Below are 24891 nucleotides of genomic sequence, written 5' to 3' on the forward strand. Positions count from 1 at the left end.
CCCCTCTCCCCTCCCCTCTCTCCTCTCCCCTCTCCCCTCTTCCCCTATCCCCCGCCCCCTCTCGCCTTCCCCCCCACCTCCCCTTCTCTCCTCTCACTTCCTGCCTTTCTCTCCCTCTATCTACCCTTCTTCCCCCCCCGCCCCCCTCCAGGCGGAGGATGAGGAAGGCTACCGCAAGCTGATCGACCAGAAGAAGGATCGGCGTCTGGCCTACCTGCTGCAACAGACGGACGAGTACGTGGCCAACCTGACGGAGCTGGTGCGGCAGCACAAGGCAGCCCAGGCCGCCAAGGAGAAGAAAAAGAAAAAGAAGAGGAAGGTTGGTGAAGCAGTTACTCCAGCGGGAGCCCGTCGGAGGGACACGGCACCTCACAGCTTCTTACCCGGAGGAAAGACTTGGATTAGTTGCATCTTTCACAACTACTAGTCCAAGCCTGATGGAGTCTAATGAAGGGTCCCGACCCGAAGCGTTTATCCGTTTACTCCCACCATAACTGACCCACCAGCACTCTGTACCAGCCATTGAGGTTTAGAGATACTGCGCGGAAGTAGGCTCTCCGGCGCACCGAGTCTACGCCGACCAGCGATCCCCGCACATGAACACTATCCCACATACTAACAACGTTACAATTACACCAAGCCAATTAGTCTACAAACCTGTACATCTTTGGAGTGTGGGAGTAAACCGGAGCACCCGGGGGAAAACCCACACGGGCACAGGGAGAACGTGCAAACTCCGTACAGACAGAACTGGTAGTCAGGATGGAACCCGGTTATCTGGCGCTGTAAGGCAGCAACTCTACCGCAGCGCCACCGTGATGCCCTCGTCCCAAATCACTTCACATCTCGTTACTAGGCCCACGCGATCTCCCAATGGCCATTTTAACTCTCCTTCCAATTCCCACACTGACATCTCTGTCCTCGGCCTCCTCCATTGTCAGAGTGAGGCCACACACACAAATTGGAGGAACAGCATCTCGTATTTCCCTTGGGCAGCTTAAAACCTGGCGGTATGAACATTGAAGTCTCCAATTTTATATAACCTCTACTGACACTCCTCTTTCACCCCCCTTCTCCCTTTGCCTCCCTTCCTCAGCAAATATCAACCTCATTGGAGACCCTCGGACTACCTTTACTTGGACTTTATTTTGTACTGAATGTTATTTACGTTATTGCCTTTATCATGTATCTGTACGGTGGACAGTTCGATTGCAATCATGTATTGTCTTTCCGCTGGCTGGTTAGCACGACACAAAAGCTTTTCCCTGTACCTCGGTACACATGATAATAAACTCAACAAAACCAAATTAAACCAAATCAAACGAGTAAACTTCCACCCTGGGCAAAAGGCTGTGACTGTCTATCCTATCTATGCCTCTCATAATTTAATGTACAGCCTTGTCCTCTTCCTCCACTCCGCCATGTCCTGTTCACTCAGAGTCAGGAGATCAGATTCAGATTCAAAACGTTATTGTCATTGTGCAGTGTACAGTTCAGAGACAACGAAATGCAGTTAGCATCTCACCCAGAAGTGCGAACACAGAATAATGGAACAGTAAAATATATATATGTATATACAGTAGCCATAGTGCAATTTCCGGGGGGGGAGATCAGTCACTGGGGGAAGGAGTGTCCGAGGGGGGGGGGGACTGGCAATCACCAAGGTGCAGAGTTAAGATGGGTAACAGCCGCAGGGAAGAAGCTGTTCCTGAACCTGCTGGTCCAGGAACGGAGAGACCTGTAGCGCCTCCCAGATGGGAGGAGGGTAAACAGTCTGTGGTTGGGGTGAGAGCAGTCCTTGACGATGCTGCGCGCCCTTCGCAGACATCGTCTGCTCTGGACAGACTCAATGGAGGGGAATGAGGAACCGGTGATGCGTTGGGCAGTTTTCACCACCCTCTGCAGTGCTTTCGGGTCCGAGGCAGAGCAGTTGCCATACCATACTGTGATACAGCAGCTAAGGTGAAGTCCAGAAACAATCTCCTTAGTAAGCTTGCTGGCTCAAAGTGGGGGGCAGCAGTCCCCACACTGCGCATTTCAGCACTAGCCCTTGCATTTTCTTCAGCCGCATATTGTGCCCCTGTTTGGTCCAGGTCATCCCACACACACCATGTGGACACCCAATTGAACTCAACAATGAGGATCATCACAGGAACAACCCGCTCAACACCACTGCCCTGGCTCCCTGTCCTATCCAACATAGCCCCTCCACACATCCGGCGAGTAGTCCTCACTCAAAGGATGCTCCAAAAGACCAAAAACTCCCCTCACCTGCCAATTCACATGGACATCTTCAACCCACCCACTGCTCGACTTCCATCTAGACGACCAATTTGGAAGAACCCACCACCAGCTGATTTCACCATCCAATCAGCTTGGAAAAAGGAATGGGAGTCCAAGGACGTCCCAAATAAACATCTGGTGTCAGACCCCACCCTACCGGTCCCTGGCACCAACCTCCCAAGGAAGCAGTGGACGACGCTGAATAGATTCAGGACTGGACATGGCCCCTGCTTGGCCAGCCTTCACAAATGGGGCAGCAGTCCAACCCCACGGTGTGCTTGTGGAGAGCAGCAAACAATGCAACACATCATTGAAACATGCCCTCAACAAAGACTCAAAGGAGGACTTGTCACCCTTCATACAGCAGATCAAGAGGCAACTGCTTGGCTAAAGGACTTTGCATTCGCTAAATAAAATAAACTGTGATACAGTTGGTAAGGATGCTCTCAATGGCGCAGCGGTAGAAGTTCACCAGAATCTGAGGTGACAGATGGACAGATGGGAGAGCGAGTGGTCTTCTGCTCTTCACTGAGATAAAGTGGACCTTGTAGAGCAGAGGCTTGACCCTGCAGACCCTCTCCGGGGTCACCATGGTGTCTACGCCATCTGTGGGCCCGTGTGCCTGCTGCCACCCACACTGTTGTTACCGTGGCTCATGTCCTCACTGCTGCTCCGTCTAAACTCTTCCCTTGTCTCAACAGAAGCCGGAAAACGTGGACGGCCTGGGCTCAGTGGTCGGCCCTGACGGTGAGGTGAGTGAGGGTTACCAACATTCTCAGAGGGACAGAAGCTCAAAATACGGGACAAATTCACGACGGCAATTCGTGACCGACTCGGCCGTGGCTGGGTGAATGATGAGTTGGCCCCGGGTGCAGGACAGCACACAAAGCCCAGCCGGCGGGACAGCTGAGGAGTTTTGCCCCGGGCCGCGCGACGTCGCGTGCAAAGTCCGGCGCCCCGTCCAACACACGAACCGATGATCGGCCATGAGAAGGAGGGGTGGTGGTGGTGTCGGCGGTAAGCCAAGGTCCGAAGGTCGGACAACTGGCTGGGCTGCCGACCGACGGGGCCACGGGCTAGGCGCTGCTGCTGCTGCTGCTGCTGCTGCACTCCATGGGCTGCACTACGTAGGGACGGGTGAGGCGGGGTCGGACGCGACGCTCCGACCCGACAGTCCCCTCGACCCGAGTAGTAGCGGTCAAATACGGGACAAGGATGGTCACGTATGGGGCAAACCAATTTAGCCAAATATACGGGATGTCCCGGCTAATACGGGACAGTTGGCAACCCCGGTGAATGGGGAAGAATGGTTCAATGCTGCTTTTATTGTCACTTGCACAAACGCACAGTGAAATTCTGCTCTGACAAGCAGTGGAGTGGAGTATTGCCCGACCCAAGCACATCCCCGATTAGCAAGTGTACAGATATAGTCCACTGATCACGCATGCAAGAGGCGCCGTGTTTTGGCGCCTTTTGCCAAGTGCAGTCCAGGCGACTAGTTGTTCTGAGCGGTTCCCGTTCCAGGCGAGCCCCAGGCTGTTGCAGGGCTTCCAGCCATCGACCAGCGAACCCACGTCCCTCTCCACTCCTCGCCCGTCCAACTTTGTTTCCCAGGGGGTGGGAGCTCCCGCAGCCGACCTCGAGGGTGCTGTAGGCCAGACCCCGGTTCCCTCTCCTCTCCTATGGGTCTCGCCCGTTGCGTCCGTCATCATTGCCGGCTCCACCTTCCCAGTCTCTGGCCTTCGGTGGATGAGCAGGGGCCAGCTTGGCTCGCTGCCTGATGCAGGCCATGGTCTGCCGGGGAACTTGCTCGACGGCTCCCCCTGTAGGCCGCGGCAGGCCAACACTACGGCTTTGCGGGTTATCGGTGGTTGGCGTTGGCCGAAGGGCCTGCGTTTCCATGCTGTGAAATGCTCCAGCGTTGGGATAGCACCTGTGAGGGCAATGTAGACAATAGGTGCAGGAGTAGGCCTTTCAGCCCTTCAAGCCAGCACCGCCATTCAATGTGATCATGGCTGATCATCCCCAATCAGTACCCCGTTCCTGCCTTCTCCCCATATCCTCTGACTCTGCTATTTTTAAGAGCCCTATCTAGCATTCTCTTGAAAGCATCCAGAGAACCTGCCTCCACCGCCCTCTGAGGCAGAGAATTCCTCAGACTCACCACTCTCTGTGAGGAAAAAGTGTTTCCTCGTCTCCGTTCTAAATGGCTTACCCCTTATTCTTAAACTGTGGCCCCTGGTTCTGGACTCCCCCAACATCGGGAACATGTTTCCTGCCTCTAGCATGTCCAAACCCTTAACAATCTTGTATGTTTCAATGTAGAACTGGGGGGGGTGGGTGGGTGGGTTGGTTGGAACGTTTGCTGGAGACCGGTACGATGGAAAAAGCTCCAGTCACTGGGATCTGTGCTTCTCCTTCAGCTGCTGGACGAGACGAGCCAGATGAGTGACCTGCCGGTGAAGGTGATCCACCTGGAGAGCGGCCGCATCCTGTCCGGAGCCGAGGCCCCCAAGGCCGGACAGCTGGACACCTGGTTGGAAATGAACCCTGGGTGAGTGCACGAGAGGCCTCTCAGCCCTTCCATCCTAGCCCGCCACTCAGTGCAATCAACGGTTGATCTACACTGGTCATGGAGTTTAGTTTAGAGATACAGCACGGAAACAGGCCCATCGGCGCACCAAGTCTGCGCTAACCAGTGATCCCCGGGCACTATTCTACACCAGGGTCAATTTACATTTATATCAAGCCAATTAACCTGCAACCCTATACGTCTTTGGAGCGTAGGAGGAAACCAAAGGTCTCGGGGAAAATGCGCACAGGTCACGGCGAGAACGTATAAACACCGTACAGACAGCACCCATAGTCAGGATCGAACCCGTGTCTCTGGTGCTGTAAGGCAGCAACTCTACCCACTGCGCCACCTTGCTGTGCACTGTTATACAAAGTCATACAGCGTGGAAACGCACCTTTAGACCCAACGGCAACACCAACCAACGTGTCCCGTCCACACTAGTCCCATCTGCCTGCGTTTGGCCCATATCCCTCTCAACCTGTCCTATCCATGTACCTGTCCAAATGTTTTTTAAATGATATGATAGTCCCTGCCTCAACTACCTGCTCTGGCAGCTCGTTCCATACACCCATCACCCTTTGTGTGAAAAAGTTACGCCTCAGGTGCCAATTAAATCTTTCCCCCAAAGGATTCGTCTCGTCTTCCTAAATCCCTCAATTCCACAACCTTTCAAATACAGGTCCAGACCAAGTTTCCAGCAACCGGTGGCCTGGAACCTCCTTTAATCCGGACAAAATTACGAGAGCACACTTGAAATCCCCCCCCCCCCCCCCCCCCCAGTTCGCTCATCTACCTGTTACAGCTGTCCCAACTTGCGCTCCCCTCAATCCCCCCCCCCGCCCAGTTCGCTCGTCTACCTGTTACAGCTGTCCCAACTTGCGCTCCCCTCATCCCTTTCCCCCCCTTCCCCCAGCTCGCTCCTCCATCTATAATTGTTCCCCTTCTCTTCCGAGCAGGTACGAGATGGCCCCCCGCTCCGACAGTGAAGACACTGGGTCTGAGGAGGAGGAAGAAGTGAGTGCAAAGTAGATAGAGGGGGCAGACTGTGGTGTGCAGGAGCCCTGGGTCAAACGTACACACACACACACGCACACACGCACACACGCACACACACACACACACACACACACACACACTCACTCATCTTCCAGTCTTTTGACTCTGCTTATGTGTTAAAAATTCACCAACCCTGGGCCACATTTTTTTAACCTGCACAGTTACAAAGCAGTGAATGTAATCCCCACCGCAACACCAACCAACATGTCCCATCCACACTAGTCCCACCTGCCTGCGTTTGGCCTCATTGTACCGATAGTCTTGCATCACAGCGGCATGTTAAAGCCACCTAGTGTAGTTTTAACACTGTGAGCCTTTGACCTGCTGTAGCAGAGGAGAGGGCGGAGTGGCCTGCCGTGGGCTGCTTGCTGGCCACCACCTGCACACTGTTATTTTTGCATGCCGTGCTTTTATTTTTTGTTACATGAACTGTCTTTAAAATCACGTCAGGACACGACAGACTGCGGGCCGCTAATCCTGTTGGAGGACCGGTCTCGTTCGGGACAGCTGGTAAGCTCGTTAGAACAAGTGTACGCTTCCGGGAGTCTTCGCCTGGCTGGTGAACGCATGGGATGAACCTGTCCTCGGACAAGGGAATCCAAATCCTTTCCCACCCCCCTGCTTACTAAAGGGCTTGCAGAGAGAGGGATACTGGAGCCGTACCACACAAACACAGCCGTGTGCCTCTAGTGTCGAGTTAAGAGCCAAGAGTGTTTCATTCTCATACATCCCAAGACGGAACAGTGAAATTCTTACTTTAGTGTAGTTTAGAGATACAGTGCAGAATCAGGCCCTTTGCCCACCAAGCCGCGCCGACCAGCGATGCTTGTACACTAACACTGTCCTACATGCGAGGGACAATTTACAATTTTTACCTGTTTGTCTTTGGATTGTGGGAGGAAATCATGGAAAACCCACGCAGTAACGGGTAGAACGTACAAACTCCTTACAGACAGTGCATGTAGTCAGGATCGAACCCAGGTCTCTGGCGCTGTAAGGCATCAACTCAATCGCTGCATTACTGTGCCTCCCAAAACAGCAGCACCACAGATAGATAAACATAGTACTCTGTTACAGCCCCAGAGACCCGGGTTCGATCCTGACTACGGGTGCTGTCTGTACGGAGTTTTTACATTCTCCCTGTGACCGCGTGGGTTTTCTCCAGGTGCTCCCAGCTCCTCCAAAGACGTGCAGGTTTGTAGGTTAATTGGCTTTGGTAAAATTGTCCCGAGTGTTTAGGATAGTGTTAGTGTATGGGGTGATCGGTGGTAGGCGTGGACTAGGTGAGCTGGAAGACCTGTTTCCGCTCCATGTGTCTAAAGTCTACCCATGTGAGAAACTATCCATTTGTAATATCCTTTGCCAGTTACATGCACAAGAGACTGCAGATACCAATGATTTGGATGAGGGGATTGAATATTTTGTGGCCTCGTTTGCAGACGATACGAAGATAGGTGGAGGAGCAGGTAGTGTAGTGAAAGCAGGGACTCTGCAGAAGGACTTGGACTGGTTAGGAGAGTGGGCAGAGAAATAGCAGATGGAATACAGTGTCGCAAAGTGTGGAGTCATGCATTTTGGTAGTAGGAATAAAGACGTAGACTATTTTCCAAATGGGGAGAGAATTCAGGATTCAGAAGTGCAAAGGGACTTGGGAGTGCTGGTGCAGGATTCCCAAAAAGTTCATTTGCAAGTCGAATGTCTCGTTCCACAATTCCTGCTTCCTGGACTCTATGCTGGAGTAATGAAGCAGGAGATACAGGCACACACTGAGCAACAACATTGGAAAGGCTGTGTTTTGATTCAATGTCCCCATCTCCCATCCGCTCATGAGCCTTTTGAAGACTTCTGCTGAAACGTGTTAACTCAGAACGGACAACTAACCTGCCAGTAGAGACATAGTTTAGTGTCTTAGTTACAGAATTCACACACTAATTCCTTAACAGCGGAGAATATGTAAGTTACTGACACATCGCTGTAACACTTGGAGCGGGGACTTGCGGAAATCCCCCCCTCCTGTGCCGAAGCTAACCTGACCCGTGGTGCGATCTTGTTTAAAACATGTGGATTTAGATAACTGTTAACTACTGTAACTGGACTAATAACCTGTAGCATGGAGCAATACTTCAGAAGCATGAGTTTGTATCTGACTGGAGAGGATAATTAACCTGTTTAATTATACTCAATAGTTTAATTATTGAGAGTTTAAAGTTGAATAAGTAAATCAATCTGGTGTTTAATAAGTAAAATGTTAGTCTATGTAACACTAACCGTGCTATGGGCAGAACGCTCGCCGATACTTTAATGTCCTCTGAAGAAATCTGTCGTCCAGTCCCAGTCGGCGAAGTAGCATCTGATGTGCTTCACTCATACCCCTTTCCTCAGTTCGAGGCAATGGGGGCTGCCTTGTCTGTGGTATCCACAGCCTCAAGGACATAAATGGACATCCAGGACAAGAAGCTGGGTGGCGCAGTGGTAGAGTTGCTGCCTCACAGTGCGAGAGGGCCCGTCTCGGGTGCTGCCTGTGTGGAGTTTGCACGTTCTCCCTGTGACTGTGTGGGTTCCCTCTCGGTGCTGCGGTCTCCACCCACATCCCAAAGACGTGCGGGTTTGCAGATTAATTTGCCTCTGTAAATGGCGCTCCCTCGTGTGCAGGGAGTGGATGAAAAAGTGGGATGACTTCCATCTGGTGTGAAAGGTAGATTGATGGTCTGAGCAGACTCTGCGGGGCCACATGGCGATAATTGCCCCTGTAAATTGCCCCGTGTGTGGGGGGTGAGTTCTGGAACATCATAACACAACGGGCCCTTTGGCTCAGTCTGAGCTTAATCCAGTAACACCTCATTAAAGCAACAATAATAAACGTCAACCTTAACCTTAAACCCCCCCCCACCAGACAGCGTGTTCAACGTGTCTTCTACCAATCCCTGACTCGGACATCAAAGATGTTTGTTATGTGCAGAAAGGAACTGCAGATGCTGGTTTACACTGAAGACACACAAAATGCTGGAGCAACACAACAGGTTGTGTTGTCACCATCTGGAATTGTCTTTCTAAACAAGATGAAGCTGGCAACTAATGCTGTTTTCCAAAAGGAAGTGGTTAAATTCTCGTGGGAGTGGGGAAAGCCGTGAGAAAAGAGTGGGACTAAGTGGACAGTGCATAGTGCGGTCCTGGTGGGCGAATTGGTCTGTGTGCTTTATGATTCTAATTAACCCCATTCTAGCGCTGGTTATATTCCCAAAATGGAGACTCGAGAGACTGCAGATGCTAGAATCCTGAGCTGAATACAAAGTGCAGGATCCCAACTTGAAGCCTCTATATGATTTTGTATACCTCTATAAGATCTCTCCTCATCCTCCTACGCTCCATGGAATAGAGACCCAGCCTACTCAACCTCTCCCTATAGCTCACACCCTCTCGTCCCAGCAACATCCTCGTAAATCTTTTCTGAACTTGATTTACTCTGTGATCTGCCATCACGGACATATGTTGGCCGTTCCTTCAGCATCAGGTCAAAGTCCCTTCAGAGCCTTGTCTTCAGACTGTGGCGGTGTATCAATAAGGCTTGCTCACCCACAAGGGTGAAGAACGCACGGGGCAACAATCGCAGCTATCGCCACAACTTGCCAATCAGTAAATGAAACACTTTTACTGGGCGGCACAGTGGCGCGGCGGTAGAGTTGCTACCTCACAGCGCCAGAGACCCAGGTTCAATCCTGACTACGGGTGCGGTAGGTACGGAGTTTGTCCCCCGTGACCTGTGATCACTCCAAAGATGTACAGGTTTATAGGTTAATTGGCTTGGTATCAATGTAAAATCGTCCTTGGTGTGTGTAGGATAGTGTTAGTGTGCTGGGGTCGCTGTGCACTCGATGGGCCGAAGGGTCTGTTTCCGCGCTGAATCTCTAAACTAAAGCTGTGCTCCGTGGGAACAGTGAGCGTCGCTGCTCGCGGGCGACGGGTACCTGTGTGGGGTCAATGCTCCCATCCGTTGATGTCTCTGCTTGGTGTTCAGGAAGAGGAAGAGGAGGAGCAGGCCGCCACCTCGGCGTTGCCTGCTGCTCCCGAGGAGACGAAGAAGATTCAAGATCCGGACAGCGAGGAGGTGTACGAGATGAACGCCAGGCAGATCATCGAGTAAGTGTGGCATCGGGGGCAGGGGCAGAGTGGGTGGGAACCTGCTCAGGCAAACGCAGGATGGAGGTGGTTTGGGAAAGAACTGCATCAGTTCCATAGACAATGCCCAATGTCCACAATGGGGTAGAGATGAAGCGGACAGTAGCCTAGCTTATGGAAGGACCGATCTTATGCCTAATTATAGAGGGGAACAAGCTGTTCCTGAATCTGGCGGTGTGCGCTTTCAAGGTTCTGTACCGGCCGCAGATATCTGCATGGGGAGTAATCTGGAATGGGATCAGTGTGTGCTAACCTGGAACATGGTGGGAGTAAACTGATCTGGAACAGAGTGAGTGGGCTGATCTGGAACAGAGTGAGTGGGCTGATCTGGAACAGAGTGAGTGGACTGATCTGGAACAGAGTGAGTGGACTGATCTGGAACAGTGGACTGATCTGGAACAGAGTGAGTGGACTGATCTGGAACAGTGGACTGATCTGGAACAGGGTGAGTGGACTGAAGTGGAATGGGATACATATGTGGGCTGATCTGGAACAGAGTCAGAGTGGACTGATCTGGAACCGCATGGAAGATGAAATGCAAGGCCGGGCAGTGTTTCCTTTGTCCGATGTGGCGCGGTGACTGGGAATCTTTGCCTCGTGCAGGAACGCCAAGCAGGACGTGGATGATGAGTACAGCGCGCCGCTCTCCAGTATACGCGGGCTACAGTCCTACTACGCAGTGGCCCACGCGGTGACTGAGAGGGTGGATATTCAGTCCACGCTGCTCGTGAACGGGTTACTGAAACAATATCAGGTAAGAGAGCGCTACTCACTATGCTTTTAAAGACGTCTGTGGGGGCCAAGACATTGGGTATTCTTAAGACACAGATTGGACGATACTTGATTAGTATGGGTGGCAGGGGTTATGGGAAGCAGGCAGGAGAATGGGGTTATTCCAGTGCTTTGAGACCATCTCCACCCTTTACTTACCAAGTTTTTCCCCATCCACGCCTCTCTTCTCCAGCTTTCTCTCCCTTGCTAAAGAGAGTCAGAAGAAGGGTCCATACCGAAATGTCACCTGTTTTGCCACAGACGGCTGTGGAGGCCAAGTCATTTGGTATTTTTGAGGCAGAGATTGACGGATTCTTGATCAGTCAGGATGTCGAGGGCTATGGGGGGGAAGGCAGTAGAATCTCTTGAGAGGGAAAGATAGATCAGCCATGATTGAATGGCGGAGTAGACTCAATGGGCCGAATGGCCTCATTCTGTTCCTATCATTTATGAAAAGCCTCAATAGACAATAGGTGCAGGGGTTCGAGCCAGCACCGCCATTCACCGTCACCCCTGGCTGCACGTTCCAGACTCAATGGGTGGAATGGCCTCATTCTGCTCCTGTGAATGATGAATTAATAAAATTGCTGGCCTTGTGTGTGTGTGTGTGGGCTGAATAACCTATTGTTTTGTCCGTTCTCTGTGGCGCCGTTAATGCTTCGCAGGTCAAGGGTCTAGAGTGGCTCGTGTCGCTGTACAACAACAACCTGAATGGCATCCTGGCCGATGAGATGGGTTTGGGGAAGACCATTCAGACCATTGCCCTCATCACCCACCTCATGGAGCACAAGCGCATCAACGGACCATTCCTCATCATCGTGCCTCTCTCGTAAGGAGATCTTTAGTTTAGTTTAGAGATACAGCGCGGAAACAGTCCCTTCTGCCCACCAAGTCCGCACTGACCAGCGAACCCCACACGCTAACACTCACCATTGGGCCACTCTCACCCTAAACACAGGGGGCAATTATACATTTTTGTACCAAGCCGATTAACATACAATCCCATACGTCTTTGGAGTGTGGGAGGAACCCGGAGATCTCAGAGAAAAATCCACACAGGTCACAGGGAGAACCTACAAACTCCGTACAGACAGCACCCGTAGTCAGGATTGAACCCGAGTCTCTGGCGCTGTGTGGCAGCAACTCTACCGCTGTGCCACTCTCAGTGCCGGAGATGCCACATATCTCCGCTCTGCTCCCTTTATGCCCCGGATGTTGAGGCAGGAATTTTCACCAGAATTCCGGAGAATCCCACCTTCCATCCATTTAGTTAGTTTAGTTTATTGTCACATGTACCGAGGTACAGTGAAAAGCTTGTTGTTGCGTGCTAACCAGTCAGTGGAAAGACAATATATGATTACAATCGATCCATTTACAGTGTACAGATACATGATAAGGGAATAACGTTTAGTGTAAGGTAAAGCCAGCAAAGTCCGATTAAGGATAGTCCACTTTTCTTTTAAAGGAATATTTCACATCCATTTTGAACCACGGCGTATCCAAGAGAGTCCAAATTATTTTTAAATTGAGAGATACAGCATGGAAACGGGCCCCTCAGCCCACCGAGTCCACGCCGACCATGGATCACCCTCACACACTAGTTCTATGTTATCCCACTTTCTCATCTACTCCCTACACACGAGGGGCAATTAAGCTACAAATCCGCACCTCTTTGGGATGTGGGGGGTAACCGGAGCACCCAGAGGGAACCCACGCGGTCACAGGGAGAACGTGCAAACGCCACACAGACAGTGCCCGAGGTCAGGATCGGACGCGGGTCTCTGGCACTGCGATGCCATGCTTTGGTTTTGAATCATCAGGGTGTGGAGGTGAGCTCTGGGCATGCTTCCAGCGCTGTAACCACACCCAGCACTCTACTCTCAGCAGCCGGTATTTACTGTACGGTGAGACACACCTCCAGTCACAACTCTGATTATCTTCACAGAACTCTCTCAAACTGGGCTTACGAGTTTGACAAGTGGGCACCGTCCGTATCACGGATCTCCTACAAGGTAACGCCACCCTCCGCTCCGACACTCCGCTTCCCGCTGTTGTGAGCCGGGGCCGCTAGTGATCATTGCTCTCTCTCTCTCTCTCTCTGTGTTCTTCCACTACTCAGGGCTCCCCTGCTGCTCGAAGGGCCTTTATCCCGCTGCTTCGCAATGGCAAGTTCAATGTCCTGCTCACCACCTACGAATACATTATCAAGGACAAGCACGTCCTTGCCAAGGTAAACGTATCCTCACCCTCCTTGAAGATGTCCCTCATTCCCCCTCCGCCTCCTGCAGAGATGTTGACGGTGACACTTTATTGTCCCTTCTACCCAGGTGCAGTGAAATTCTTTGTTTTTGCACACAAAATACACAAAAGAGTCGCCACAAATTGACAAAAATTACTCCTCCTTTTTTCGTCCACCTCCCTCGGTCCCACTTAGATCTTGGTGCCTCCCCCCATATGGGTCCCCCTTGATTCTCGATGGTCCCCCCCCCACGCCGGGTCCCCCTTAGTTCTCAGCGGCCCCTCCACGCAGGGTCCCCCTTCTTGCCAGTAAACCTTAGTCTGACTCTCCGACCTGGGCCCCATCTGGACTGTTGCTGGGTATAGAATAGAATATATATAGAATAGAATAGTTCCTTTATTGTCATTGTAACATGAACCATGTACAACGAAATTGTAAAACTTGTAACCATCCCCACACACATCCCCCACCTTCTGTGTGTCTGCTCGTTGTGAGCCGGGCCTCCCAGCGGAACCAGGATGATCCGCTGCTCCGTTTCCGTGGTGATCCAGTTTCACTGGAGCCATGCTTCCCACACATTGCGCTTTAAACACTTTGGACCCCTTTGTTTCCCACACGCCATCTAAACTCACCAAGTTCACTGGAAAATCTATAACACTGCAGGCCCACCACCGATTTTGCCGGCAGCCTTCGGTTCCAGAGCTTTGCTGGATAATCCGTTTTGCCGGCCCAACAGTGGTCACAGCCTCGGGGGGAGGGGGACGTCGAGATACCGGTCGCGGAAGTCGGCTATGGGAACGGATCTGCCGGCTCTGGGCGGGCCGAAGCTCCAGAGCCCCGGCCGCCGGGGGCAAATCTGACCCGCCGATCGGCCACCTCACCTGGCTGAGGGGCCAGATTTTCGGGGGGGGGGGGACATCTGAGGGGGATTTCAAGTGTGCTCTTGTAATTTAGACGTCAGGTGCCCCTCGTCCACAATCATGTACGGCCCAACAAATCTGTGGGCAGAGAAAGACTGAGGGGAGAGAGTCCAGTTGAGCTCATTTAGTGTATAAAAATCATGAGAGGAATAGATCAGGTAGATGCACAGAGTCTCATGCCCAGAGCAGGGGAATCAAGAACCAGGGGTTTAAGGTGAAGAAGGAAAAGATTTAATAGGAATATGAGGGGCAGCTTGTTCCATACACCCACCACCCTTTGTGCGAAAAAGTTACCCCTCAGATTCATATTAAGTCTTTCCCCCCTTCACCTTGGGGGCGCCGCACGATGGCAGCCTCGCCAACAGTCTGTCTGTCTTTTCGCCTTTTTTTGTTATTTTTAGTGTGTTTTAAAAGTTTCTGTTAATGTTCTCAAACTTGTTTTACGTGGGGGAGGGGGTCGGGGGAAACCTTTTTTCAATCTCTTACCTTGCCAGAGATGCGATTGTTTTCCGGGTCGTATCTCTGGTCGCTCTGCGGCCTAACAACGTGGAGCTGGAGGCCTTGCTCGGGACTGGCTTTGAGCCCCACCGTGGACTTACCATCGCTGCCGATTCCTTGCCTGGGATCGACGCTCCAACGGATTTGACCATCGAGGAGCTCGCGGTCTCGGGTAGAAACCGATGTCGGGAAGTTCCAAACGACGCAGAAGATTTCGACCAGCCCCGACCCAGGGTCAGATGGCCCGGCGCGGGGGAGCTGAGATTTCCACCCGATGCAGGAGCTTGATCGCCCCGACGCGGAGGGCCCGACTGCCAGCTATAATAATAATAATAATGGATGGGATTTATATAGCGCCTTTCTAATACTCAAGGCGCTTTACATCGCATTATTCATTCACTCCTCAGTCACACTCGGTGGTGGTAAGCTACTTCTGTAGCCACAGCTGCCCTGGGGCAAACTGACGGAGCCAAGATCGTCCCGTCAACGGAAGCCTCGAGGCCCCCGACTGCAGGAGAACAAAGAAGGGAAGAGATTGAACTTTTGTTCGCCTTCCATCACAGTGAGGAATGTGGAGGAGTCACTATGGTGGATGTTTATGTTAAAATGTAGTTTGTGTGTTCTGTTGCTTTTTATTGGTATGACTGTATGGCAAATCAAATTCCTCGTATGTTGGCGAATAAAGTATGATTATGATTAAACCCATGTCCTTGGGTCCTCGATTCATCTACTCCGTGCAAGAGACTCTGTGCATCTACCCGATCTATTCCTCCCATGATTTTGAACGCTAACTAAATTCAACGGAGCTCTGTGTTCTCGGGCTTTCTCTGCCCACAGATCCGTTGGAAGTACATGATTGTAGATGAGGGGCATCGGATGAAGAACCATCACTGTAAGCTGACGCAAGTGCTGAACACTCACTACGTGGCTCCACGCCGCCTCCTGCTGACCGGCACGCCGCTGCAGAACAAGCTGCCCGAGCTCTGGGCCCTCCTCAACTTCCTGCTGCCCACCATCTTCAAAAGCTGCAACACCTTCGAGCAGTGGTTCAATGCCCCCTTTGCCATGACGGGCGAGAAGGTACGTGAGGGTGGAGGGGGGGAGTGGGGGGTGGGGGTCAGAGTTGGCATCTCGTGAAGGCACACACTGATCTAGACCTGGGCCGTTCAGTCAGATTGTATTAGGACATAGTAGAGGGTGGTGCAGCGGTAGAGTTGCTGCCTCACTGCGCCGGAGACCCGGGTTCGATCCTGACTAAGGGTGCTGCCTGTAAGGAGTTTGTACGTTCTCCCCGTTACCTGCGTGGGTTTTCTCTGAGATCTCCGGTTTCCTCCCACACTCCAAAGACATACAGGTTTGTAGGTTAATTGGCTTGGTATAATTGTAAATTGACCCTAATGTGTATAGGATAGTGTTAGTGCGCTGGGATCGCTGGGCGGTGCGGATTGGGTGGGCGCTGTCTCTCTAAACTAAACTAGACTCGAGGGCCAGAACGATAGGGAGAGGTTGGACAGGCTAGGACTTTATTCCTTTGAGTGCCGGAGGCTGAGGGGTGATCTTCAAAGTGTAGGAAGGAACTACAGGTGCTGGTTTAAACCGAGGATAGACACGTATAGCTGGAGTAACTCAACGGGTCAGGCAACATCTCTGGAGAGAAGGAATGGGTGACATTCGGGTCTGAAGAAGGGTCTCGACCCAAAACATCACCCATTCCTTCTCTCCAGAGATGCTGCCTGACCCGCTGAGTTACTCCAGCATTTTGTGCCGTCTGACGTCTAACTTTCTCTTGGCGTAACGCAGGTCGATTTGAACGAAGAGGAGACGATCCTGATCATCCGGCGATTGCACAAGGTCCTCCGGCCCTTTCTGTTGCGGCGATTGAAAAAGGAGGTGGAAGCACAGCTTCCTGAGAAGGTAACGAGCCAGTCTGCGGTGCGGAGTGGAGGGCCAGTAGTTTCCAGGCTGACACCGACCGGTGTGGAAGCAGGGGCACATGGCCTTGTCTCTATAGACCGTCCATGATGCTTTTACTGGCGCAGAAATAAGTGACTGTGGCAGTCACGGTGGCACAGCGGTAGAGTTGCTGCCTTACAGCGAATGCAGCGCCGGAGACCCGGGTTCCATCCCGACTACGTGTACAGAGTTTGTACGTTCTCCCCGTGACCTGCGTGGATTTTCTCCGAGAATCTCTGGTTTCCTCCCACACTCCAAAGACGTACAGGTTTGAAGGTTAATTGGCTTGGTAAATGTAAAAATTGGCACTAGTGGGTGTAGGATAGTGTTAATGTGCAGGGATCACTGGTCGGCGCGGACCCGGTGGGCTGAAGGGCCTATTTCCACGCAGTATCTCTCTCCAGCATCCTCCCTCCAACCCCCTCACCATAATCAGTCTGTTGACCTATGACCTGCCGCACTTTGTTCTGCCTCTCTATTCCAGGTTTCTTCCACCTTTTCCCCTTCTCCTATCTCCCCCCCCCCCCCCACACCCTACAATCACTAAAGAAGAGTCCCAACCCGAAACGTCACCTATCCATGTTCTCCACAGATGCTGCCTGACCCGCTGATTTACTCCAGCACTCTGTGAAACGTCACCTATCCATGTTCTCCAGAGATGCTGCCTGACCCGCTGAGTTACTCCAGCACTCTGTGAAACGTCACCTATCCATGTTCTCCAGAGATGCTGCCTGACCCGCTGAGTTACTCCAGCACGCTGTGAAACGTCACCTATCCATGTTCTCCAGAGATGCTGCCAGACCCGCTGAGTTACTCCAGCACTGTGAAACGTCACCTATCCATGTTCTCCAGAGATGCTGCCTGACCCGCTGAGTTACTCCAGCACTCTGTGTCTTTTTCTGGCATTGTCACTGTCGAGACTTGGGTGACTGAGGGCGCAGTTGCCCGAGGAGGGGAGGTGGAGAGGTGGGGGGGCACGAGGGGCTGGATCTGAGCGGAGCGATCTCCAGCAGATCCCTGGTGCAAGGTGCGGCCGCCCCAGCTAACATGCTGCCCTGTCCCCTGCGCAGGTGGAGTACGTCATTAAATGCGACATGTCGGCATTGCAGAGGGTGCTGTACCGACACATGCAGGCCAAGGGAGTGCTGCTCACCGATGGCTCGGAGAAGGACAAGAAGGTTTGACAGCAACGATTAAATTCAATGCAATGATACGTTATTGTATACCTAGATACAGTGGAATGCTATGCTTTGTACACAACCCGATCAAATCATACAGCAGACCTCACCCAGACAGTACACAAGGGTCGCCACGTTCACCGAACAGCCCTATCTTCCGACTTGCCATCGCCAGGTCTCCCTTCGGTCTCGGCGGCCCACCTCGCCCTCCACTGCAGCGATCCGTCCATGTTGGCGGCTCGAGGCAGAGTTGGGCGATCACGGTGGAGTTGCTGCCTTACAGCGAACGCAGCGCCGGAGACCCGGGTTCGATCCCGACTACGGGTGCTGTCTGTACGGAGTTTGTACGTTCTCCCCGTGACCTGCGTGGGTTTTCTCCGAGATCTTCGGTTTCCTCCCACACTCCAAAGACGGACAGGTTTGTAGGTTAATTGGCTTGGTAAATGTTAAAATTGTCCCTAGTGGGTGTAGGATAGTGTTAATGTGCGGGGATCGCTGGTCGGCGCGGACCCGGTGGGCCGAAGGGCCAGTTTCCGTGCTGTATCATTAATCTAAACCAAAAAAAACTAAAGTTCAAAGTCCATGGTGGGCGAGCGGGGCGGATCCACCGCTCTCTGTTTGGATACCCTGAATACTGAACACTTTATTGTCTCAGTGATATTCTTTGTTTTGCATTGCCACGGTATGCAAAGAGCCAGCACATAAAGGGCGCCAAAACGTACAAAGTATCCCGCGTCAGGCCCTCCTTATCTCTTCCCCGTCCTCACGGTGGTTCCACCACGCCAGGTCCTCCTTTGTTCCCGGTGGCGCGTGACCTCCGGCTCCCAGGTAGCCCGTCCTCGACCGCCGGCACCTTCAACGACCACCGCACCGACTCTTTGTTGATCGCCAATGGGTCCGCTCCTGACGCCTCCACACCATAGACGAAGGCTCTGTCCTCGGGGCACCGTCCACCCAGGCCCGCGGTATCGGCCGAGAGGACGACAAGCGAGTCGGTTCGGCCGATCGTTACCGTCGCGGCCGGAGAATCGGTTGTTGAACCCGGAGTGACTCCCCCGCGCAGCACCTGCACGTCACGTCACGTCTCACGGTGTTGCCGTTGCCGCCCCCTCACCGGCAGCGACAGGTCTTCATTCACCCCTCTCTCTCGTGTGTGTGTGTGTGTTGCAGTCAGTCTAACCCCCTGGGTCCAGCTACGACTCGTGGCAACACTGTCGTGCAGCGGTAGAGCTGCTGCCTCACAGCGCTAGAGACCTGGGTTCCATCCTGACCACGAGTGCTGTCTGTACAGAGTTTGTACATTCTCCCTGTGACCAAGTGGGTTTCCTCCGGGTGCTCCAGTTTCCTACCACGCTCCAAAGACCCTCTGCCTCGGGTGGGGTGCGGGGGCAGAGAAGCTTCTGACCTTCTAAGCAGGCCTCCAGGAGAATTGCATTTCCCTTGATCGTGTATTATCCGTGTGTTACAAACCTTTTCTGTTGAGGTTAGGCTTTGACTTTTAACCGTGTACTCTCTGCCAACTCCTCTACAGGGCAAAGGCGGCACCAAGACTCTGATGAACACCATTATGCAGCTGAGGAAGATTTGCAACCACCCGTACATGTTCCAGCAGATTGAGGTAGGCAGTCCTGCCAAGGGGCTGTGTCACCAGAGGGTGGGTTGGTGCATTCTTCTCCCCCTCCCTCAATCCCATCCCCCCAATCCGACTAATCTCACCGTTCAGCTGCAGAAACAAGGAACTGCAGGTGCTGAGTTACCAAGGAACGACACAGAGTGCTGGAGTAACTTAGCGGGTCAGGCAGTATCCCTGCAGAACATGGATAGGTGATGGGTGATGTTTCAGGTCAGGACTGATGTTTTACCTCAGAGGGAAGAAGGGTCCCGACCCGAAACGTCACCTATCCATGTTCTCCAGGATGCTGCCTGACCCGCTGAGTTACTCCAGCACTCTGTGAAACGTCACCTATCCATGTTCTCCAGGATGCTGCCTGACCCGCTGAGTTACTCCAGCACTCTGTGAAACGTCACCTATCCATGTTCTCCAGGATGCTGCCTGACCCGCTGAGTTACTCCAGCACTCTGTGAAACGTCACCTATCCATGTTCTCCAGGATGCTGCCTGACCCGCTGAGTTACTCCAGCACTCTGTATCCACCCTCACTTTACAACTTCTACTCGAGCGCGTGTTTGTCCCCGGGGTGGGTAAGCCATCAGGCAGAGCGATGCAGAGCGGAGGTGAAAGGGGAGGGTACACGGGTAGAAGGGAGAAGCTGTGACTCCTGAGCTTGGGGCAAATGATTATAAGGCACAGGAGCTGAATTAGACCATTCGGCCCATTGAGTCTACTCTGCCATTCGACCTTGGCTGAGTAGACTCAAATTTTTCCCTCTCAACCTTCTCCCCCTTACTAATCAAGAATTAGTCAATCTCCGCTTGAAAAACACCCAATGACTTGGCCTCGACTTGATGGGCCGAATGGCCTAATTCTACTCCTAGAACTAATGAACTGCGTGATAGGCTGGATATGGTGTTTCTCGGTTAAGTTTGCTTTGTTAACACATGGATAAGATTCCCCTGGGAATTGAGGACATTGCCATGATTATTCATGTCCTTTCCATTTCATTTCTTGACACTTTGTCTTTATTGACTAGGAATCCTTCTCAGAACACCTGGGATTCACAGGAGGCATTGTGCAAGGGTAAGTCAGACACGTCTCCAACAGCCTAACCACTTGGGATGAGTGGGCTTAAGTGTTTAATGAATTGAAACAAGTGGGTGAGTTTCATCAATAGAGGATGAACCATATTTCCCCGACTAGACTTAGACACACACAGCAAATGTGTGTTGAATTTCAAACCAAGCTGCTGCCAGACAAGAACAAATAATAGTAAATGAAAGTTTAAAAAACAAACTGTGGGTGCCGTAAATCTTAAACTATAAAACCAGAAGTGCTGGAAACACTCAGCGGGTCAGGCAGCATCTGCGGAAAGAGAATCAGCGTTAATGTTTCATGTCCAAGAGCTGGTCGAAGGATCACGGACCTGTCTACACAGATGCTGCCCGCCCTGTGGAGTGTTTGGGGCATCTTGTTTGTATTTGAGACGTAGATGGTGATGGTTTTGGCTGTGGGAGGACTGTGTGTGTGCGTGTGTGGCGGTGGATGTGGTGTCGGGTGTTGAGTGGGAGTGTCGCTGTTCGCTGGCAGGGCTGACCTTTACCGGGCCTCGGGAAAGTTTGAGTTGCTGGACCGGATCCTCCCCAAACTGCGGGCGACGAACCACAGAGTGCTGCTCTTCTGCCAGATGACCTCGCTCATGACCATCATGGAAGACTACTTCGCCTACCGCAGCTTCAAGTATCTCCGGCTGGATGGTGAGTGGCACATCTAACTCTTCCCACCCCGACTAGACACCCCTTCTGCTTCAACCTCCCACCGATTTAGTCTCAGAGATACAGCACAGAATCAGGCCCTTCGGCCCATTGAGTCTGCGCCGACCAGCGATCCCCGCACACTAACACTATCCTACGCACACTAGGGACAATTTACAATAATACCAAGCCAATTACAAACCTGCACGTCTTTGGAGTGCGGGAGGAAACAGGACATCCCGGAGAAAACCCACGCAGGTCACGGGGAGAACGTACAAACTCCATACAGACAGCACCCGTAATCAGGATCGAACACGGGACGCAGGCATTGTATGGCACCAACTCTAACGCTGCACCATTGTACGTTAGAGGGAGTACAGAGAAGGTTCACCAGACTGATTCCTGGGATGTCAGGACTTTCATATGAAGAAAGACTGGATAGACTCAGCTTGTACTCGCTAGAATTTAGAAGATTGAGGGGGGATCTTATAGAAACTTACAAAATTCTTAAGGGGTTGGACAGGCTAGATGCAGGAAGATTATTCCCGATGTTGGGGAAGTCCAGAACTAGGGGTCACAGCTTAAGGAAAAGAGGGAAGTCTTTTAGGACTGAGATGAGAAAATCATTTTTTACACAGAGAGTGGTGAATCTGTGGAATTCTCTGCCACAGAAGGTAGTTGAGGCCAGTTCATTGGCTATATTTAAGAGGGATTTAGATGTGGCCCTTGTGGCTATAGGGATCAGGGGGTATAGAGAGAAGACAGGTACAGGATACTGAGTTGGATGATCAGCCATGATCATATTGAATGGTGGTGCAGGCTCGAAGGGCCGAATGGCCTCCTCCTGCACCTATTTTCTATGTTTCTATGTACCACCCCTAGTCTGATAGTTTAGTCAGAGGGTGGTGAATCTGTGGAATTCATTCCTACAGACGGCTGTGGAGGCCAAGTCAAAGGATATTTTTAAGATGGAGATTGACAGATTCTTGAATAGTACAGGTATCAGAGGTTATGTGGAGAAGGCAGGAGAATGGGGTTGAGAGGGAAAGATAGATCAGCCATGATTAAATAGCAGAGTAGATTTGATGGGCCGAATGGCCTAATTCTGCTCCTAGAAGTTATGAAGTTTAGTTTAGAGATACAGTGTGGAAACACCGAGTCCACTTCATCCATCGATCACACTACACTAGCTCTATCCTACACAGTCGGGACAATCTACAGAGCCCAATTAACCAACAAACCTGTACGTCTTTGGACGTGGGAGGAATCCAGAGCACCCGGAGAAACCCCACACGGTCACAGGTAGAAGGTACAAACTCCGTGCAGACAGCACCCGTTTGTCAGTGGGACAGGCAGCATCTCTGGAGGAAAAGGACAGAGGACATTTCGAGTCGAGACCCGAAGGGTATGAAGAAGGGTCTTGATCCGGAAACGCCATATATATGCATTTCCTCCAGAGATGCTGCCTGACCCGCTGAGTTACTCCAGCACTTTGTGACTATCTTTAGAATTTCACCACCGATGTGGAAATTCCACAGTTGGGCAGCAGGGGGAACTCCAGGCCTCTGCGTGGCAGAGTTTGGATCTAAAACGCTCCCGAATCCTAGCCACACTTCCAGCGGCAGTCCATTCACTCTGACCTCATCCCAACTCTCGGGTGCGGAGGGGGGGGGTGGGGCATAGATGATGCTGAACTGGGCTCAACAGGTTTACAGGGGCAGACAAAATGTGCAGGGAGGAACTGCAGAGACTGGTTTACACTGAAGATAGACACAAGATAGATACTTTTTACTCGTAGGTAGGTCGTGATGGTAGTCGTAGGTCGGTAACTGGCCCGAGAGAAAAAAATGCAATCATGACAACATTTTATCATGTGATCATTTTCCACTCGTAGCTAGTCATAGTTGGTCTTAGGTGTGGAAGACTGAGGTCGAGGGGGGTCGTAGGAGTTCGTAGACCTAGTCGTAGGAGGTCGTAGACATAATCGTAGGGGGTCGTAGACATAGTCGTAGGAGGTCGTAGACATAGTCGTGGGAGTTCGTAGGAGGTCTTTTACTTCAGCGAGTCAACACGACCCTGGCATTTTTTTCAACTCGTCTAGCGTCTTCTAAACTCGTAGATTAGGTCGTTCAAGTGGGACAGGCCCTTTACACTCTGTGTTCTGGGTCTCTTGTGTACCATCACCATTTCCTCTGCACCTGCAATAGAGCCAACCTGCCACTAGGTGGTGCTGCCTGCCATCACCACCGCAGCCTGAATTCAAGTTCAAGTTCAAGTTAGTTTATTGTCATGTGTCCCTGTATAGGACAATGAAATTCTTGCTTTGCTTAAGCACACAGAAAATAGTAGGCATTTACTACAAAACAGATAAATGTGTCCATATACCATGATATAAATATATACACACATGAATAAATAAACTGATAGTGCAAATAACAGAAAGTGGTTGGTAATAATCAGAGTTTTGTCCGAGCCAGGTTTAATAGCCTGATGGCTGAGGGGAAGTAACTATTCCTGAACCTGGTTGTTGCAGTCTTCAGGCTCCTGTACCTTCTACCTGAAGGTAGCAGGGAGATGAGTGTGTGGCCCGGATGGTGTGGGTCTTTCATGATACTGCCAGCCTTTTTGAGGCAGCGACTGCGATAGATCCCCTCGATGGAAGGAAGGTCAGAGCCGATGATGGACTGGGCAGTGTTTACTACTTTTTGTAGTCTTTTCCTTTCCAGGGCGCTCAAATTGCCGAACCAAGCCACGATGCAACCGGTCAGCATGCTCTCGACTGTGCACCTGTAGAAATTAGAGAGAGTCTTCCTTGACAATCCGACTCTCCGTAATCTTCTCAGGAAGTAGAGGCGCTGATGTGCTTTTTTGATGATTGCATTAGTGTTCTCGGACCAGGAAAGATCTTCAGAGATGTGCACGCCCAGGAATTTGAAGCTCTTGACCCTTTCAACCATCGACCCGTTGATATAAATGGGGCTGTGGGTCCCCCTCCTACTCCTTCCAAAGTCCACAATCAGTTCCTTGGTTTTGCTGGTGTTGAGGGCCAGGTTATTGCGCTGGCACCATATGGACAGTTGCTCGATCTCTCTTCTGTACTCTGACTCATCCCCATCCCCATCCCCATACCTTCCTGGACACGAGAGACTTTACTTTCCATACCTTTTTCAAGATCGAGGTTTCGTTGGCAAGGCTTATGTAAACTGCCCAACCCCCAGTCACTCTTGAAACTATCGGCTCAGGATGTAGAAGGTAGCACTTCTTCCCCAAGCTGAGCAGTTGGGTTTTCTGAAGGATCCAGACCCGAAACGTCATCTATCCGCCTTCTCCAGAGATGCTGCCTGACCCGCTGTGTTACTCCAACACTTTGTGTCCTGTTTTGTAAACCACCAACTGCAATCCCTTGTTGGGATTTTTATGGTCACTTTTTAAGTTCATATACACACTTTTTCATTGATTGATTTATAGATTGATATTTTAGAGTCAGGTGTACTTGGTACAGGGAGATTCTTTGCATGCAGTGCACACGTATGCAAGAATCGTCAAGTGAAGGGTGCCGACTATGTTATAAAAGTGTTGAAACAGGATTCAAATCTCGTATCCTCCAATATGATGGATCTAAAGACAACAGTGCTGGAGTAATCCAGAGAGTCAAAGAGATGTCCACATTCTCCAGAGATACAGCCTGACCTGCAGAATGACACCAGCACTTGGTGTCTTTAATTGTAAATAGCCTCCATGTTTCTTTGAGTCTGCAGTATTCTGGATCTAATTCGGTACCATAGCTTTAAGTTGAGAGGGCAAAGTGGAAAAGTGATGTGGGGGGGGGGGGGGCAAGTTGTTTTCTATACAACTTCTACACAGGGTGGTGGGC

General features: G+C 51.5%; 1 protein-coding gene and 1 long non-coding RNA gene across 16 annotated transcripts in view; one reads left to right on the plus strand and one right to left on the minus strand.

Moving 5' to 3' along the window:
• smarca4 (SWI/SNF related, matrix associated, actin dependent regulator of chromatin, subfamily a, member 4) overlaps positions 1-24891 on the plus strand; it is a 93283-nt gene that overhangs the window by 34470 nt on the left and 33922 nt on the right. For 11 of the 15 annotated variants that reach the window (XM_033050924.1, XM_033050925.1, XM_033050926.1 and 8 more), the window contains 16 exons: positions 152-319; positions 2985-3035; positions 4707-4837; positions 5815-5872; positions 6365-6424; positions 9930-10051; positions 10694-10844; positions 11527-11690; positions 12807-12873; positions 12981-13091; positions 15356-15598; positions 16319-16432; positions 17542-17649; positions 19181-19267; positions 20300-20346; positions 20854-21020. In XM_033050924.1, coding sequence (XP_032906815.1) covers positions 152-319; positions 2985-3035; positions 4707-4837; positions 5815-5872; positions 6365-6424; positions 9930-10051; positions 10694-10844; positions 11527-11690; positions 12807-12873; positions 12981-13091; positions 15356-15598; positions 16319-16432; positions 17542-17649; positions 19181-19267; positions 20300-20346; positions 20854-21020 — 1849 coding nt within the window. The remainder of the gene's footprint in view (positions 1-151; positions 320-2984; positions 3036-4706; positions 4838-5814; positions 5873-6364; positions 6425-9929; positions 10052-10693; positions 10845-11526; positions 11691-12806; positions 12874-12980; positions 13092-15355; positions 15599-16318; positions 16433-17541; positions 17650-19180; positions 19268-20299; positions 20347-20853; positions 21021-24891) is intronic. The other 4 variants (XM_033050934.1, XM_033050936.1, XM_033050938.1 and 1 more) reach the window with 1 other exon arrangement.
• On the minus strand, positions 3960-5378 carry LOC116991937. The gene is made up of 3 exons (XR_004416936.1): positions 5272-5378; positions 5200-5207; positions 3960-3971 (listed from the first exon to the last, which is right to left on the minus strand). It is a non-coding gene; the product is annotated as an uncharacterized LOC116991937 (long non-coding RNA).

The sequence above is a fragment of the Amblyraja radiata genome, chromosome 35 (assembly GCF_010909765.2).
Source record: "Amblyraja radiata isolate CabotCenter1 chromosome 35, sAmbRad1.1.pri, whole genome shotgun sequence".
In the NCBI taxonomy this organism is placed as follows: Eukaryota; Metazoa; Chordata; class Chondrichthyes; order Rajiformes; family Rajidae; genus Amblyraja; species Amblyraja radiata.